The sequence below is a fragment of the Podarcis gaigeae genome, assembly GCF_964106915.1.
Source record: "Podarcis gaigeae genome assembly, chromosome: 12".
NCBI lineage: Eukaryota > Metazoa > Chordata > Lepidosauria > Squamata > Lacertidae > Podarcis > Podarcis gaigeae.
Window position 1 is genome coordinate 3,208,527 of NC_139688.1, and position 13,348 is coordinate 3,221,874.

The 13,348-nt window shown below is 45.0% G+C and overlaps 1 protein-coding gene across 2 annotated transcripts in view; it reads left to right on the top strand.

Moving 5' to 3' along the window:
* Positions 1 to 13,348, top strand: part of SMARCC1 (SWI/SNF related BAF chromatin remodeling complex subunit C1) — a 112,806-nt gene that overhangs the window by 37,115 nt on the left and 62,343 nt on the right. For both annotated transcript variants that reach the window (XM_083703989.1, XM_083703988.1), the window contains exons 15-19: positions 757 to 828; positions 3,275 to 3,388; positions 5,556 to 5,709; positions 6,377 to 6,490; positions 8,818 to 8,877. In XM_083703989.1, coding sequence (XP_083560115.1) covers positions 757 to 828; positions 3,275 to 3,388; positions 5,556 to 5,709; positions 6,377 to 6,490; positions 8,818 to 8,877 — 514 coding nt within the window. The remainder of the gene's footprint in view (positions 1 to 756; positions 829 to 3,274; positions 3,389 to 5,555; positions 5,710 to 6,376; positions 6,491 to 8,817; positions 8,878 to 13,348) is intronic.

Consider the following 13,348-nt stretch of genomic DNA (forward strand, 5'->3'; position numbering starts at 1 on the left):
GAACTTCTGTTAATGGCAGTCTCTCTTGGAGGCTATTAAAGCAATTTGTGGAAGAAAATTCACATTACCCAATTATTTTCGACCTAATCTTTCAATAAATGAACTAGCCTTTCGATCGTTCTCTCAAATAGAAAATCCATTTCATAATTCAATTGATGGTAAAGGGATTATATCAAGAACACTGCACATTGTGGTGTGTTGCAGATAAAGCAGAAGAGTGCTCTGTATATTAAAGGAATTGGGAGCAGAGCTGAAACCTCAAGATCCATATATGTTGAGTTGGTGTGTTTTGGTTGTTGTTGTTTTTTAAAGAAACTCTTGTTTTCTTTATTTCTTAGCTTTGACATGCCTGTTTGCTACACCACGTAATGTGTAAAGCAAGCACTTCTCTTTACTTTGGACATTGTGGCTGTCCTACAATTCTAAGACTGTAACATATTGAAGTCGATAGTAATGCTGTAATAGCAAATCTGAAAGCTATGGGTTCCTGTAGTTGTGACCAATACTACACTTCGTTCCAAACTTATTTTCCTGCAAATATAGATTCAGAATGTTATTCCCTCCTCCTTTGGTATTAGTGATCTGGAGACTTAAGTTTAAACAACTTTTAAAGATATATTTATAGAAAAGGTGCTTGTCTTGGATAGATGTCATGCTGTTTGCCGTGGCTGCTTAGTTCATAGTGTGTGATCAGAGTGTTGAGTGAATCTGGGCATGTTCTACAGTGACCACTTTCCACTTTTCCTCCTGACACAGTATTCATGTAATCGAGCGCCGTGCTCTTCCAGAATTCTTCAATGGGAAAAACAAATCTAAGACCCCAGAAATGTAAGTAAAAGCAGAACAATGTAAGCGTGTATTGTGTCCCCTCTTTGCTTATAACAGGTACAACGGTTATTCCCAGGGCCATTACAGCCAGGTGCAGATGTAACAATTTCTGACCTCTTGCAATGGGGCTTTTGACTTGCTCTTCAGCTAGGCAGTTCCCTGACACCATAAGCGGCTTTTCCTGCATGCATGCCTGTCTGAGACAGCACAAGGAATCCATCTTGGATCTTTCCGTGTGCTGCGGACACTGTCTTTAGAAGCAACTCACTCAGAGGCAAGTAAGTTTTTTGAGGGCTGAGTGCAGTCTGCATCCAGCATAATGTAAGAACATGGAAGTAAATACAAAGTTGGTGTTGGAAAGACGGGTTTGGAGAAACGCCGAGTTTGTGTCAATTTCATAAGGATTTCATGCCATGCTGAAATTCTACGTGTTTTGGGCCGTATCCAGTGCTGCAGCTCTGCTGGTGCAACAGACCCCCACGAGCAGAAGAGAGCTTCCTCTTTTGTCCTCTCCTGCCCCTTCTCCCACCATCAAAATCTACTCCTGAGGTTTGGAATTTTGATAGAAGCAGGAGCCATGAGGCTTCTTTTCCTTGACACAAGAGTTGGGGAGGGGGCATCTGCCCTTGTCCTCCACTTTGGATGATCATTACTTTTTTTTATTATACCTGCAAACTCTCCTCTTCTGTCCTGTGTAACAGAGCTGTGGACATTCCTTATTGTGCACCAAGCAGCCTTCCTCAGTGCTTCTGTGCTCCCAAGGTTTCACTTCCAAATGAGAAGGATGGGAAGGATTGTGTAAATAATGTTGTCTTTTCTTTTCCTCTTGATTTTTTTTAATACTTCGTATCTTTGTTATTTCTCCCCCCCCTTTTTTTTTGTTCCTTTAGAAATTTTCTATTCTCTACATAATTTTCTTTTTCTTCGTATGTAAAGAGATAGCATATAAAGTTTGTTTAGATGTGTAAACTTTTAATCAATAAAATTAAAAAATGAAATAAAAAAGGGTTCACTTCCAAAGCCTGATTCCCTCCCTCCCCCCCCCCCCAAAAAAAAAAAAAATAATAGCTGGATGGCTTTGGGTTCTTGTGCCTGGCCTGGGCCTCTGGGCAGGGAGGTTGGAGCTCCAAATAAAAGATATTTTGCCCCAGGCTGTAGGTTCTGAGATGCTGTTTAAATCCGGTGATGCAGGAGAAAGAGGCCTGTCTCCCTGGGAGCCAGTGCTGAGAGGTTTTGCTGCCAGGCATCTGGCTTACATCCAAGAGAGCAGTTTTAACCTGCACTTTTTAAGGGATGGAGGCACCAAGGAAAGTACTAAAGAGACACAGCTCACCTGGGCTCTACTTTGCATTGGTTTATTTTTCCTGCGCGAAAATGAAGTGTTTAGAAGATGAATCATTAAGTGGGCCAACAAGATAAAGAGAAAATGTATTTCCCTTACATAATGGAAATAGCTGTTGGACAATATTTTCCTTCTTTCTGCCTCCGGAGCTCCGTAGTTTCTATCCTGTATGCCTCTTCTTAATGTTTGCTGTTCTCTCCCTCTCCAATTTCCCTTTTCTTCTTTTTGTTCTCGCCTCCACCCTCCACCCGGTTCACCATGGAAGAGTGCGGAAGGAAGCAGGCTTATGTCCCAGTTGGTCTTCCTCAGCTGCTCTTCCATGTGTGAAACCCTCTCAGGCTTACTGCATAAGGGAAGTGGCCTTGGAATAGCCGGCACCTTCCTGCCCCAGAGGCTCCCTCCTTGGTGCCCCTCTGTAAGGCTCCACTGAACTGAAACTCAAAACTTCTTCTGACGCCCGGGTTGTAACTAAAGGTTATGTGTCCTATTAGTAAACCGAGGACACCCAAGTAGATGAGACACGGCATAAAAGCTGCACATTGAAGCCCTCATTTTCCTTTTTTTTTGCTTCGGTTCCTAGTCAAAGCATAACAGGAACTGGTTTTTGTTTGAAATAGGTCAGTGTGTCTGTTCAATTCAGAAACTGAGATTGAAGGTATTTTGCTTCTCTATAGACATGTCCTCAGACAAGTTGTTATTGATCAACCACATTGTTAAATTGTCAATATTACCTGAAAAACTGCCTCCTTCCCTGTAGTAGTTTCTTCACCCTCAGAGGTTCGGGGGTCAGGAGGGTTCGCAGCAGTCTGGGAGGGCCTTCTCTATGGTGGCCCCTAAGTTATGGAATTCCACCCCCACAGAGGCATCTGTTCGCCCTGGCTTTTGACATTTGAGGTGCATATTTTTAGGCACCACCTAATCTTTGTGACTGTAAGCTGCTTTAAATTGTTTTTTGTATTGCGTCGTAACTTGCCCTGGGACCTTAGGGTGAAGGGCGAGTAATTCAGCATCGTAATAGCCTTCTCTGTTAAGGAGACCATAACATTCTCAAGTGACGCACATTGGGAAGGTGTATCCATATTATGTCTGTGGATTTCTTTCCAGATACTTGGCTTACCGCAATTTCATGATTGATACGTATCGCTTGAACCCTCAAGAGTACTTGACTAGCACTGCCTGCAGAAGGAACTTGACTGGAGACGTTTGTGCAGTAATGCGGTAAGTCTTGCTCTGCTTGGCTGCAGGTGGAACAGGATCATAAACTCAGCAAAGTGTTGTTGTTTTTAATCCAGTGTTTCCCAACCAGTGTTCCGCGGCACACTAGTGTGCCGCGAGATGTTGTCTGGTGTGCCGTGGGAGGAAGGCGGTCGGGGGGGAGGGGACGCCGCACGCACCCGCGTCAGGAGCCAGCACTTACCTCCCACGGTGCAGGGAAAGACTGGAAGAGCGTCGCAGCAACGCGCACGCGCAGAGCAGCCGTAAAGGGAGGCGTGTGGGTGGAGAAAAGGAGGGAGGGAGAGAGAGAGAGCGGGAAGGGGAGGGGGGAATCCCCCTAGGCGTGAAGGGAGCGCGCGCCAAAGGAGGGAGGGAGAGAGAGAGAGCGGGAAGGGGAGGGGGGAATCCCCCTAGGCGTGAAGGGAGCGCGCGCCAAAGGAGGGAGGGAGAGAGAGAGAGCGGGAAGGGGAGGGGGGAATCCCCCTAGGCGTGAAGGGAGCGCGCACCGTAAGTTCCAAATTTAAAGGAGGGAGGAAGAAAATCCCCACGTGACAGCTTTTGCCTCCAGGACGGCATCTGCCTGCGCCAACTCACGGCTGAGCCAGGACTTTTCGTACACGTGTGGGCGCTTCGTAGCATGTGCTCGGCTTTGCCGGGAAGCGCTACGGAAAGCGGCTTGGATCAGAAAGCCTGGGCTCTTGCCACGCGCGGCATTGTGTTGAAGCGTGCTGGTAGTTAGTGGGTTGGGAGAGCCGCAGCACCCCATTTTTTTTTTCATACGAACATGGTTAAGAAGCTTTGTGGAGTGTCAGTAGGTTGGCACAAACCATGACGTTTGGGGACATTAATCTAGCGGCACAGAGTTAATTTTTTAAACATTTTCTAATGGTGGTGTGCCTCGAGATTTTTTTCATGAAACAAGTGTGCCTTTGCCCAAAAAAGGTTGGGAAACACTGTTTTAATCATCCCTTTCAAGCTAAAAATCCCATTGTTCAAAACTTCAGGGCTGGGGAAATATTGAGGGATGAGCACATTAATGTTTGAAAGACGAAGAACATGTACTCTATGCCCAAATGCAGCCATGCATTTTCTTACCTGCTGCTTTTTCTGTCAGCTGACCTGGAGAGTATCCATGCGCAGAGTGTTTCTAAGGCAGTGTGGGAAATGGAAGGAAGAAGCTATTCTTGCTTATATCCTATGCTGCCTTTTTCTTTCTTTTTTACAAGGTGCTCCAGGCACCATCCCCATCTCTGTGGTCTAGGTTAAAAAAACCCTGATAGCCTAATATAGATTCAGTAGAGACTGGTTGGAAAGGTGTAGAGATCACATGATGTGATCAAGCCACTCATTCCCGGCCATGATGTCAGTTCTGAGTACTTATTGGTGTCAGTCAAGCATTTGGGAAAGAACTTCCTCAATGTGTGCTGTGTTTTCTGATATTCTTTCCACAACCTCCTGTCAGCCATCTCGGAATCCAGTGACTACACATTATTACTATTATTGGCCTGCAGAAGGGTTGCATTTTATGAAATGCCAGATTTACTCTATCAAATGCTCATTCAATAATTTTGCTTTCCTCGGTTATTTTAATTTTAAATGTTTATAAAATCAAAATCAGAATTTAAACAATGCCAAAAGAGCATATAACCAGACCAACGTAATAAAGCGCAAAGCCACAAAAAAAATCCAGTGTTTGGTAAGCCAGTCGAAAGAGCGAGAGTTAAAATTCAATCCAAACCAATTGCCTGGCACAATAACCGCTTCGTAATTTGCCTAAAGGCAAGTGAAGAGGGGTTTTCTCACCCTTCAGCAGATGAGGAGCCTGGCCTGAGGCAAGATGACAGAGCTGCATCAAGTAATGGGCTTTGTGTGCCATGGAGGGGGCAGAGAGGGGTGTGTGTGTGTGTGTGTGGGTGTGTGTACACACACGCATGCAGCATTCTGGGAAGTTCTGCCCAAGCCCAACTTGCAATGAGCTGAACAAGAGTAAAAGGAAAAGATGGATGTGGAGCTATTGTAAGATGCTTCAGGGCTAGCTCCCCAGTTACTGGTCTTGAAGTTACATAAGTCCTTCTATTCTGAAATGTTCCCTCTTTCTGACCCACTGCCTTTCCCATTCTGATAACTTTTCCTTCATTCAGTCTTTCGCTCTTTTAATGTCACCTCCTAGGGTACATGCCTTTTTGGAACAGTGGGGGCTTATTAATTACCAAGTGGATCCAGAGAGCCGACCCATGGCCATGGGGCCTCCTCCCACCCCACACTTCAATGTGCTTGCCGACACTCCCTCGGGACTCATGCCTCTTCACCTTCGGACACCTCAGGTAAAGATCCATTGCCATCTTGGAACACCTTTGCCCCCTACGAATTGTAGCAAGGCCAGCTGCCTCCTTCCGGTTGTTACTCGGGAATTCTAAGCGACCCAAAAAAACCAGTGCAGTTTTGGAAGGTTCAGTCCGCCATCTTGTTCAAAATGGTGGCCAGTGGTATCCAAACATAGAGGAAAACCTGTTGCCCTTGGGGAACTTGAAATTTGGTCACAATATCATTAAGGGGGGCTCAAACGTGTAGCAAGCAAACAGCTTTCCAAAATAGTTCATACCATCCAGACGCCGAGGGGGAAATGCTAAGAACTTTTATATAATTCTGTTTCACCCCTGATTTTTAGCGCCTTAGAGAGTTGTCCCTTTAAAACAAAACAACAAAAAACTATTTGCAAACACTAGCAGAGATTCACGGTTGCCATGTGGTCCTGGAGCTGCAAATAGGTCATAGAAGGGATACTATAGCTGTTTTACTTAAACTGACAGATTGTGAGAAATTCTCCTCTCGAGCACTCTTAAGTAGTGGTGGTAGTGGTATCTACTATAAAAAGCACGATTTCAACATTCCACTTGCACTTCCCCAGTAACATAGGCTGATTAATATGACTGTTCTGATGCTTTCATATCCTCCCTCCTGCTCTCATCCTTTTTACATTTCTTTACCCAGATCCCAGCTGCTCAGCAGATGCTGAATTTCCCCGAGAAAAACAAGGATAAACCTACTGACCTGCAGAACTTTGGGCTTCGTACAGACATATACTCGAAGAAAACATTGGCAAAGGCAAGGCACTAGATCTTCTCTTTCCTTTCCAGACCCCTGCCTGCCCCCCTTGTGTTTAATAATAATAATAATAATAATAATAATGATAATAATAATAATTTGTTATTTATACCCCGCCCATCTGGCTGGGTTTCCCCAGCCACTCTGGGCAGCTTCCAACCGAATATTAAAAACAATACAGTGTCAGACATTAAGAACTTGCAGAGATTACGTTTTCTGTTTCTTGGGCAGCCCATCAGCGACTTAGTAGTCAAGGCTATGTAAGGCAGCATGCCTCTGATTGCTGGTTCCTGGGGGTGATTTGTGGGCTCTTGCACTCATCTCCTGCTTGTGGGGTTCCTGGAGACACCTGAATGTTGGGAGATTCAAGTCAGACATACTTCTTCACAGAGCACATGTTCCATCTATGGGATTTGCTACCAAAAGATGTAGTAATGACCACCAACTTGGACCAGTATCGGAGGCAGTATGCCTCTGTATTCCAGCAGCTGTAGAGCAATGCTCTTTCACTTGAGTCCTTCTTGAGGGATCCTCATTAGGACATCTGGCCGGCCACTGAGAAGGAGGTGCCTGGCTACATGGGCCTTTGCCTGATCCTGCAGGGGTGTTCTTACGATGCAGGAATTAATTTCCTTGATGCCCTCTGCTTATGATAGCTCAACAGAAATACATGGCTGTCATTAAATATTCAGACTTGTGCCCCTGTTATGTTTCTTTACCACGCACAGAACTTCTACATAGTCAAATCTTTATAAATGCTGTATGTTTGGTTTAGAACAGCTGTTTCTCTCTCTTTCTCTCTCTCTCACACACACATTGATCCTTTTTCTGGATTTTTTAGCAACAAGAATTGATGCTAATTTTAAGGCTGGGGTGATATTTTCCTAGAATGCTAAATATTTATGAGCACCTGTAGAGAATTCTGGGAGATTTAATAGACATTCTAAGCATTGCTTTTGATTGCCATATTTGAAGATATTTGGGAAGAGGAAAACAAGCAGATGTTGGGACAAGGCATGTTAGCCTTCCCCTGTACTGGGGCCCATTTATTTAGCTGAGCTTGTCTCAGTCACTTGAACACAGTCTTTGCTGCCATGTTGCATTTATTAAAATTTGATGCAGGTTGTGCATTCCTGTTATCTCTTAGTTGCAGAGAATTGGGCTGATAGTAGGCTAATCTACTCTTGGTATTTGACTTAGCAGCCATATCCTAGCATCAGTGCAGGGTGTTGTATGAGGGCCATTTTGCCTTCTTTCCTTCTCTGCAATCCTTCCTCCCCCACGGGACTATTCTCCTTTGTAGGCTGTTGCTAAAAGGAGAGCTCTTCCACTTTCCCTCACTTGTTCGAACATTGTCTTAAAGGGAAAGTGCCTGCATGAAGCGCTTCTTCCATTTCACAGATCCGTAACCTTAGAAATAGTTAACCCTCTATTCTGATCAGATTTCCTACTGAGCGAGTGTTGATTGCTTCTGGGATTCTTGCCTCAACTGCTGAGTCAGGCTGCCCCGAGGAGCAGCAGTCATCTTTCTCAGTAGTGGCGCCTGCCCTGTGGAACGCCTTCCCCTCAGATGTCAAAGAGATAAACAACTATTTGACTTTTAGAAGACATCTGAAGGCAGCCCTGTTTAGGGAAGTTTTTAAAGTTTGATGTGTGTGTGTGTAGATGATAGATAGATAGATAGATAGATAGATAGATAGATAGATGATAGATAGAAGATAGATAGATAGATAGATAGATAGATAGATAGATAGATAGATAGAGTGGTACCTCACAAGACGAATGCCTCGGAAGACGAAAAACTCGCAAGACGAAAGAGTTTTTCGTCTTTTGAGTTGCTTCGCAAGACGAATTTCCCTATGGGCTTGCTTCGCAAGACGAAAACGTTGATGCATTCCTATGGGAATGATTTTCAATGCATTCCTATGTGAATCTGTGCTTCGCAAGACGAAAAAACTCACAGAACGAATTAATTTCATCTTGCGAGGTACCACGATAGATAGATAGATAGATAGATAGATAGATAGATAGATAGATGGATGGATGGATGGATGGATGGATGGATGGATGCTTCCCAGAGCGGCTGATGGGTGCCATACAAATAATGAAATGATGATGATGCAGATGATGTAACTTGCAAGAGTTTATCAGGTTCTCCTTTGACATGGCAGGTGCCACTAGGGCTTATCTGTGTTTAGGGAGGCCCCTTCCAACAAGTAACACATCTGTGATGGAACAAATTGCCAATCCCACCTCTTGACAATAATAGCCATACTCACCTGTGCACTGGGTACATGAGTGAACTGTTTCCCTCCTCCTTCATACAGAGCAAAAGTGCTAGCGCTGGGCGAGAATGGACAGAACAAGAGACTCTGCTGCTACTTGAGGTAAGAAATTTTGAGTGGGGGGAAATTTGGGAATTGTGATGGTGGGGATACAGAGAAAAGGAAGCTGCTGAGTGACATTTGAAGTGGTACCTATGTTCTGACTTACATTGAGTTAATATGTTTCTGGGTGACTTCTTGTATAGAACAAGGTTGTTGAGTAGAGAGCAGAGCCTTTTCTGCAGTGGCTCCCCATTTGTGAAATGCTCTCCCCCAGGGAGGTTCGCCTGGCACCTTCACTATATATTTTTAGGTGCCAGGCAAAAACGTTCCTCTTCAACCAAGCGTTTGGCTGATTAATATCCTACAGACTTTTACGTGTGCCTGTGGGAAGGTGGGGGGCGTTATTGTTTTGTGGTTTTGGTTTAATTATTGTGTTTTATCTTGTATTTTATTCCAAACTGCCCTGAGATCTGTTGATGAAGGGTGGTACATAAATTTAATAAATAATAATAATAATAATAATAATAATAATAATAATAATAATAGTATAATAATAAGCAATAAGTAAAACATGAGTCCTTGGTTGTCAGCTGTATGGCTATAGAATTGTCAATGGTGTTTTGTTGCTAAGCTGTGGATGAGTCGATGCAAGAATCATATAAAAACAGAATTGTAGATTTGGAAAGGACCCCAGGGTCATTAATCTAACCCCCCCTGCAAGGCACCCATGACAGATGGCTTAAAAACCTTCCATGAAGGAGAATCTGCCACCTTCAGAGGGAGTCTGTTCCACTGTCAAACAGCTTTACCACTTGAAAGCTCTTCTGATATTTAGTTGGAATCTCCCTTTTTGTAACTTGAATTCATTGGTTTGAATCCTACCCTCTGGAGCAGGAGAAAACAAGCTTGCTCCATCATCCATGTGAGAGCCCTTTAGATATTTGAAGGTAGCTATCGTATCTCCTCTCAGTCTCCCCTTCTCCAGGCTTATATATACCCACCTCCCTAAACCATTCCTCCCTCCCTAAACCATTCCTCATAAGGCTTGGTTTCCAGATGCGATGAGGCCTTTGTAGTCTTGCTGTACAGAGCCTTAGGTTGTGTCTCAAAGCTGCTTACATACATATTGGAATTTGTTTAATATTATCTATCGGCAGTTCTTCATTGCAAAGGCTGCTGAGTGATGTACAGTTTATATGAAGAAACTGTAATGAAATCTCTATATAAAACGTTAAAAGTGCAAAAGGGTAGCACTCATAAAATCCAGCAGAGCTATAAAAACGAAAATAAAACATGCTCTAAAATGTGCTGCAGTGGCTAGGCAGCTGAAAAAGACCCTCTTCCTTGTGCTGAAGAGGCATTAAAAATGACATAAAGTGGGCTGCTCTGGGGTAGGTGTTACTAATGCAAGGCACCACGATAGAAAAAGTCTTCTTCCTAGGCACCCGCCACCTCGCTTTAGGTGATGGGAGGACTTGGCGGAGAGCCTCTGATGAGCAAATGGTCCAGGGAGCGTTCAGTAGGAAAAGGCCATCCTCTATTGATCCTCAGGCACAACAGGCAGTCATTGTTCCCCTCTACATGAATGAGCCTGCTTGGGCTTTTGTGTTCACTTGCCCCCCCCCCCCCCAATCTTACACATGTCAGGGGAAATTAGAGGTTTCTGCTTCAGAGTTTAAACTAACCGCAGTTCCCTATGTTTTGATCCTGATTTGTTCTCACCTTAATTTAAACAAAGCATGGGTTTCCCAAGTTTGGATGTCAAGATAAATTGTATTATAAACGATGGAAACGATGCCTTATGAGGAACGGCTAAGGGAGCTGGGCATGTTTAGCCTGGAGAAGAGGAGGTTAAGGGGTGATATGATAGCCATGTTCAAATATATCAAAGGATGTCACATAGAGGAGGGAGAAAGGTTGTTTTCTGCTGCTCCAGAGAAGCGGACACGGAGCAATGGATCCAAACTACAAGAAAGAAGATTCCACCTAAACATTAGGAAGAACTTCCTGACAGTAAGAGCTGTTTGACAGTGGAATTTGCTGCCAAGGAGTGTGGTGGAGTCTCCTTCTTTGGAGGTCTTTAAGCAGAGGCTTGACAACCATATGTCAGGAGTGCTCTGATGGTGTTTCCTGCTTGGCAGGGGGTTGGACTCGTTGGCCCTTGGGGTCTCTTCCAACTCTAGGATTCTATGATTCAACATAATTTTTATAAAAGAGGATTAGAAAAATTTATGCAGCAGAGAGCTGCTGATGGCTCCTAGCTTTAATACCTCTACAGTTGGAGACAGCAATGCTTCTCTTTCACAGGAGACAAGAGTGTTGTCCTGCTTTGTGTGAGGTTAACATATGAGAGAGTGCTGGAGGTGGAATAGTTAAACAGGTTCCCCAGTCAGGTCCCAGGGGGGTGGAGTCAGTGGGCCTCTAAAACCAGCTCTGGGAGGGACAAAAAGGAGGAGTTCGGGTGGTTGGTTGGAGTGGGAGTGAATTGGGATAGAGTTTGTGGGTAGGTTGAGTTAGTGTAGCGAAATAGGCCGAGTCAGGAACAGTTAGGGGCTAGGCAGACAAGTAAATATCTGAGAGGTGGTTTAGTGAGTGAGAGCAGGTAGCAGAAGTTATAGGTCTGGATAGGCACCCCATGAATGTAATTGTCTGATACTGTTTATGAAACCACACACTTGTTAAACTGCAATAAATAAACAAAAGTTTATGTTCCAATTTAACCCTGACTGGACTCGGTATTGTCCCAGGTATGGCCTGGGTGGTGGCAGCGAGAAATAAAGTAGTGGCACAGGGATCAATAGACGGTGAAACGTCCGGGGACCCTGTGTGATCGCCACACTTGGGTCCTGCTTCCGGGTTTCCCACGGTCATCTAGGTGGCCACTGTGAGAAACTGATGGTGGCCTAGATGGGTCATTTGCCTGAGCCAGCAGGCTCTTCTTATGTTTGTTGTTCTTATAGAAGCAGAAGCTTCTTACTCCTGGAGATGAAAGAGGGGAGTGGGGGGCAGAAGCTCAAAGCTCACTGTGGTTCATTCACATAGCAGGAAGCCATGGTTTTCTGTCAATGCTGAACTGAACCATAGTGTTCTGTTCCTGCCCAGGCCGTCCACTCCATCACTGGGCGTTGGAACAACAACAGCAACAAAATCTTGCACACTGCCTGCCCTAGTCTGAAAATAAGAGGGTCTTGATACTTCGCTTGGGAGGTCTCGATGGTATTTCCAGTCGATATTTTCTCCATATCACCTGCTTTTCCCTGTTGACGTTAATTGTAGCTGTCCTGTACTTTTGTCTCGCTTTTTGAAAAGCAGAGCTTAATAGCATTTTGAGTTTGGGGGAGCAAAGCAGAAAAAGAAAAAGCATGTATCTGACTTGTATTCCCCAAGCATTTGTGGAGAAGCGTCAGACTGGGCTACTGCTAGGTCAACTGGCATTAAATATAAAGGCACAGGATGAGGCACGGATAAAAAGTGAGGCAGGAAATACTGGGCAGCGAGCCGTGGTGAGCTGAGTGTTGCTCAGACCAAAGAGGCAGGGCTGAGCTGGAAGCTCTTGCAGGGGGTTGCTCTAGTCATGTGATGTTCTGGTCTGTTAGGTGTGTTCATTGGCTGTTGTGGGGTGGGGGCTCGCCCTGCATATTTGCAGCACCCATCCTGGCAAGAGCTCACACATGCATCCTGCCTGACGTCACTGTCACCTTCTTGTGGGGTGCAAGTTCTTCTGGGCCAAGTGTGCAGTATTACGACCCTTGCAGATTTTTCATTGTTCAGCACTGAGTTTGTAGTAAACACCAGCTGTGCTGTTTCTCTGAGCAGGCCTAATTTCCCCCTGTGTTGCTCCAACACGGAGGCTTTCAAGATCTGTGCTCGCATATGTCGTGGCTTAATATAAACGTGGAAGTGCTGGCTGACTTTGGTGTCTGAGCAAGCCAGAAGCCCTCTTGCCAGACGAGAGGGAAACGGTAGCCGCTGGTTTCTGACAGCGCAAGCAGCTTCCTGCTTGGCGGCAAAGCATGCCTTGTGCTTACTTGAGTAAATCAAGTTGTCTAATCGGCAAGAGTGTGCAGGTCTGGTCTTTCTCTGCCTAGCCCACGTTGGGATTGCAATAGCTCTGGCAGGCCAAGCAAATCTCCTTCGGTTTCAGGAAAGCAGCCAGGATAGACTTTCTCCTCTTGCTTAGGAAACCACCCCAGCCTTTCCTGAAGAGGAGTTTAGTGGCATAACTTGAACCTGAGTGGGGTAGGGAGGGAACACGCAACCACCTTAGCAACTAAACAGTCACCATCCGGCTCATTGCAGTCTCCACATGCCACCTGTTCCCCCTTAATAGCAGTATGGATGTTAGAGTGCTAGCAAAAGGGGGAGGCAGGTTCTGTCTTATAAATGGTGCGCTCACTGTCTCTCCCTGATTTCTTGAATACGTAGCAGGAACACTGTCAGTGTGGTGTAGTGGTTAAGAGCGGTAGACTTGTAATCTGGTGAACCGGGTTCGATTCCCCGCTCCTCCACATGCAGCTGCTGGGTGACCTTG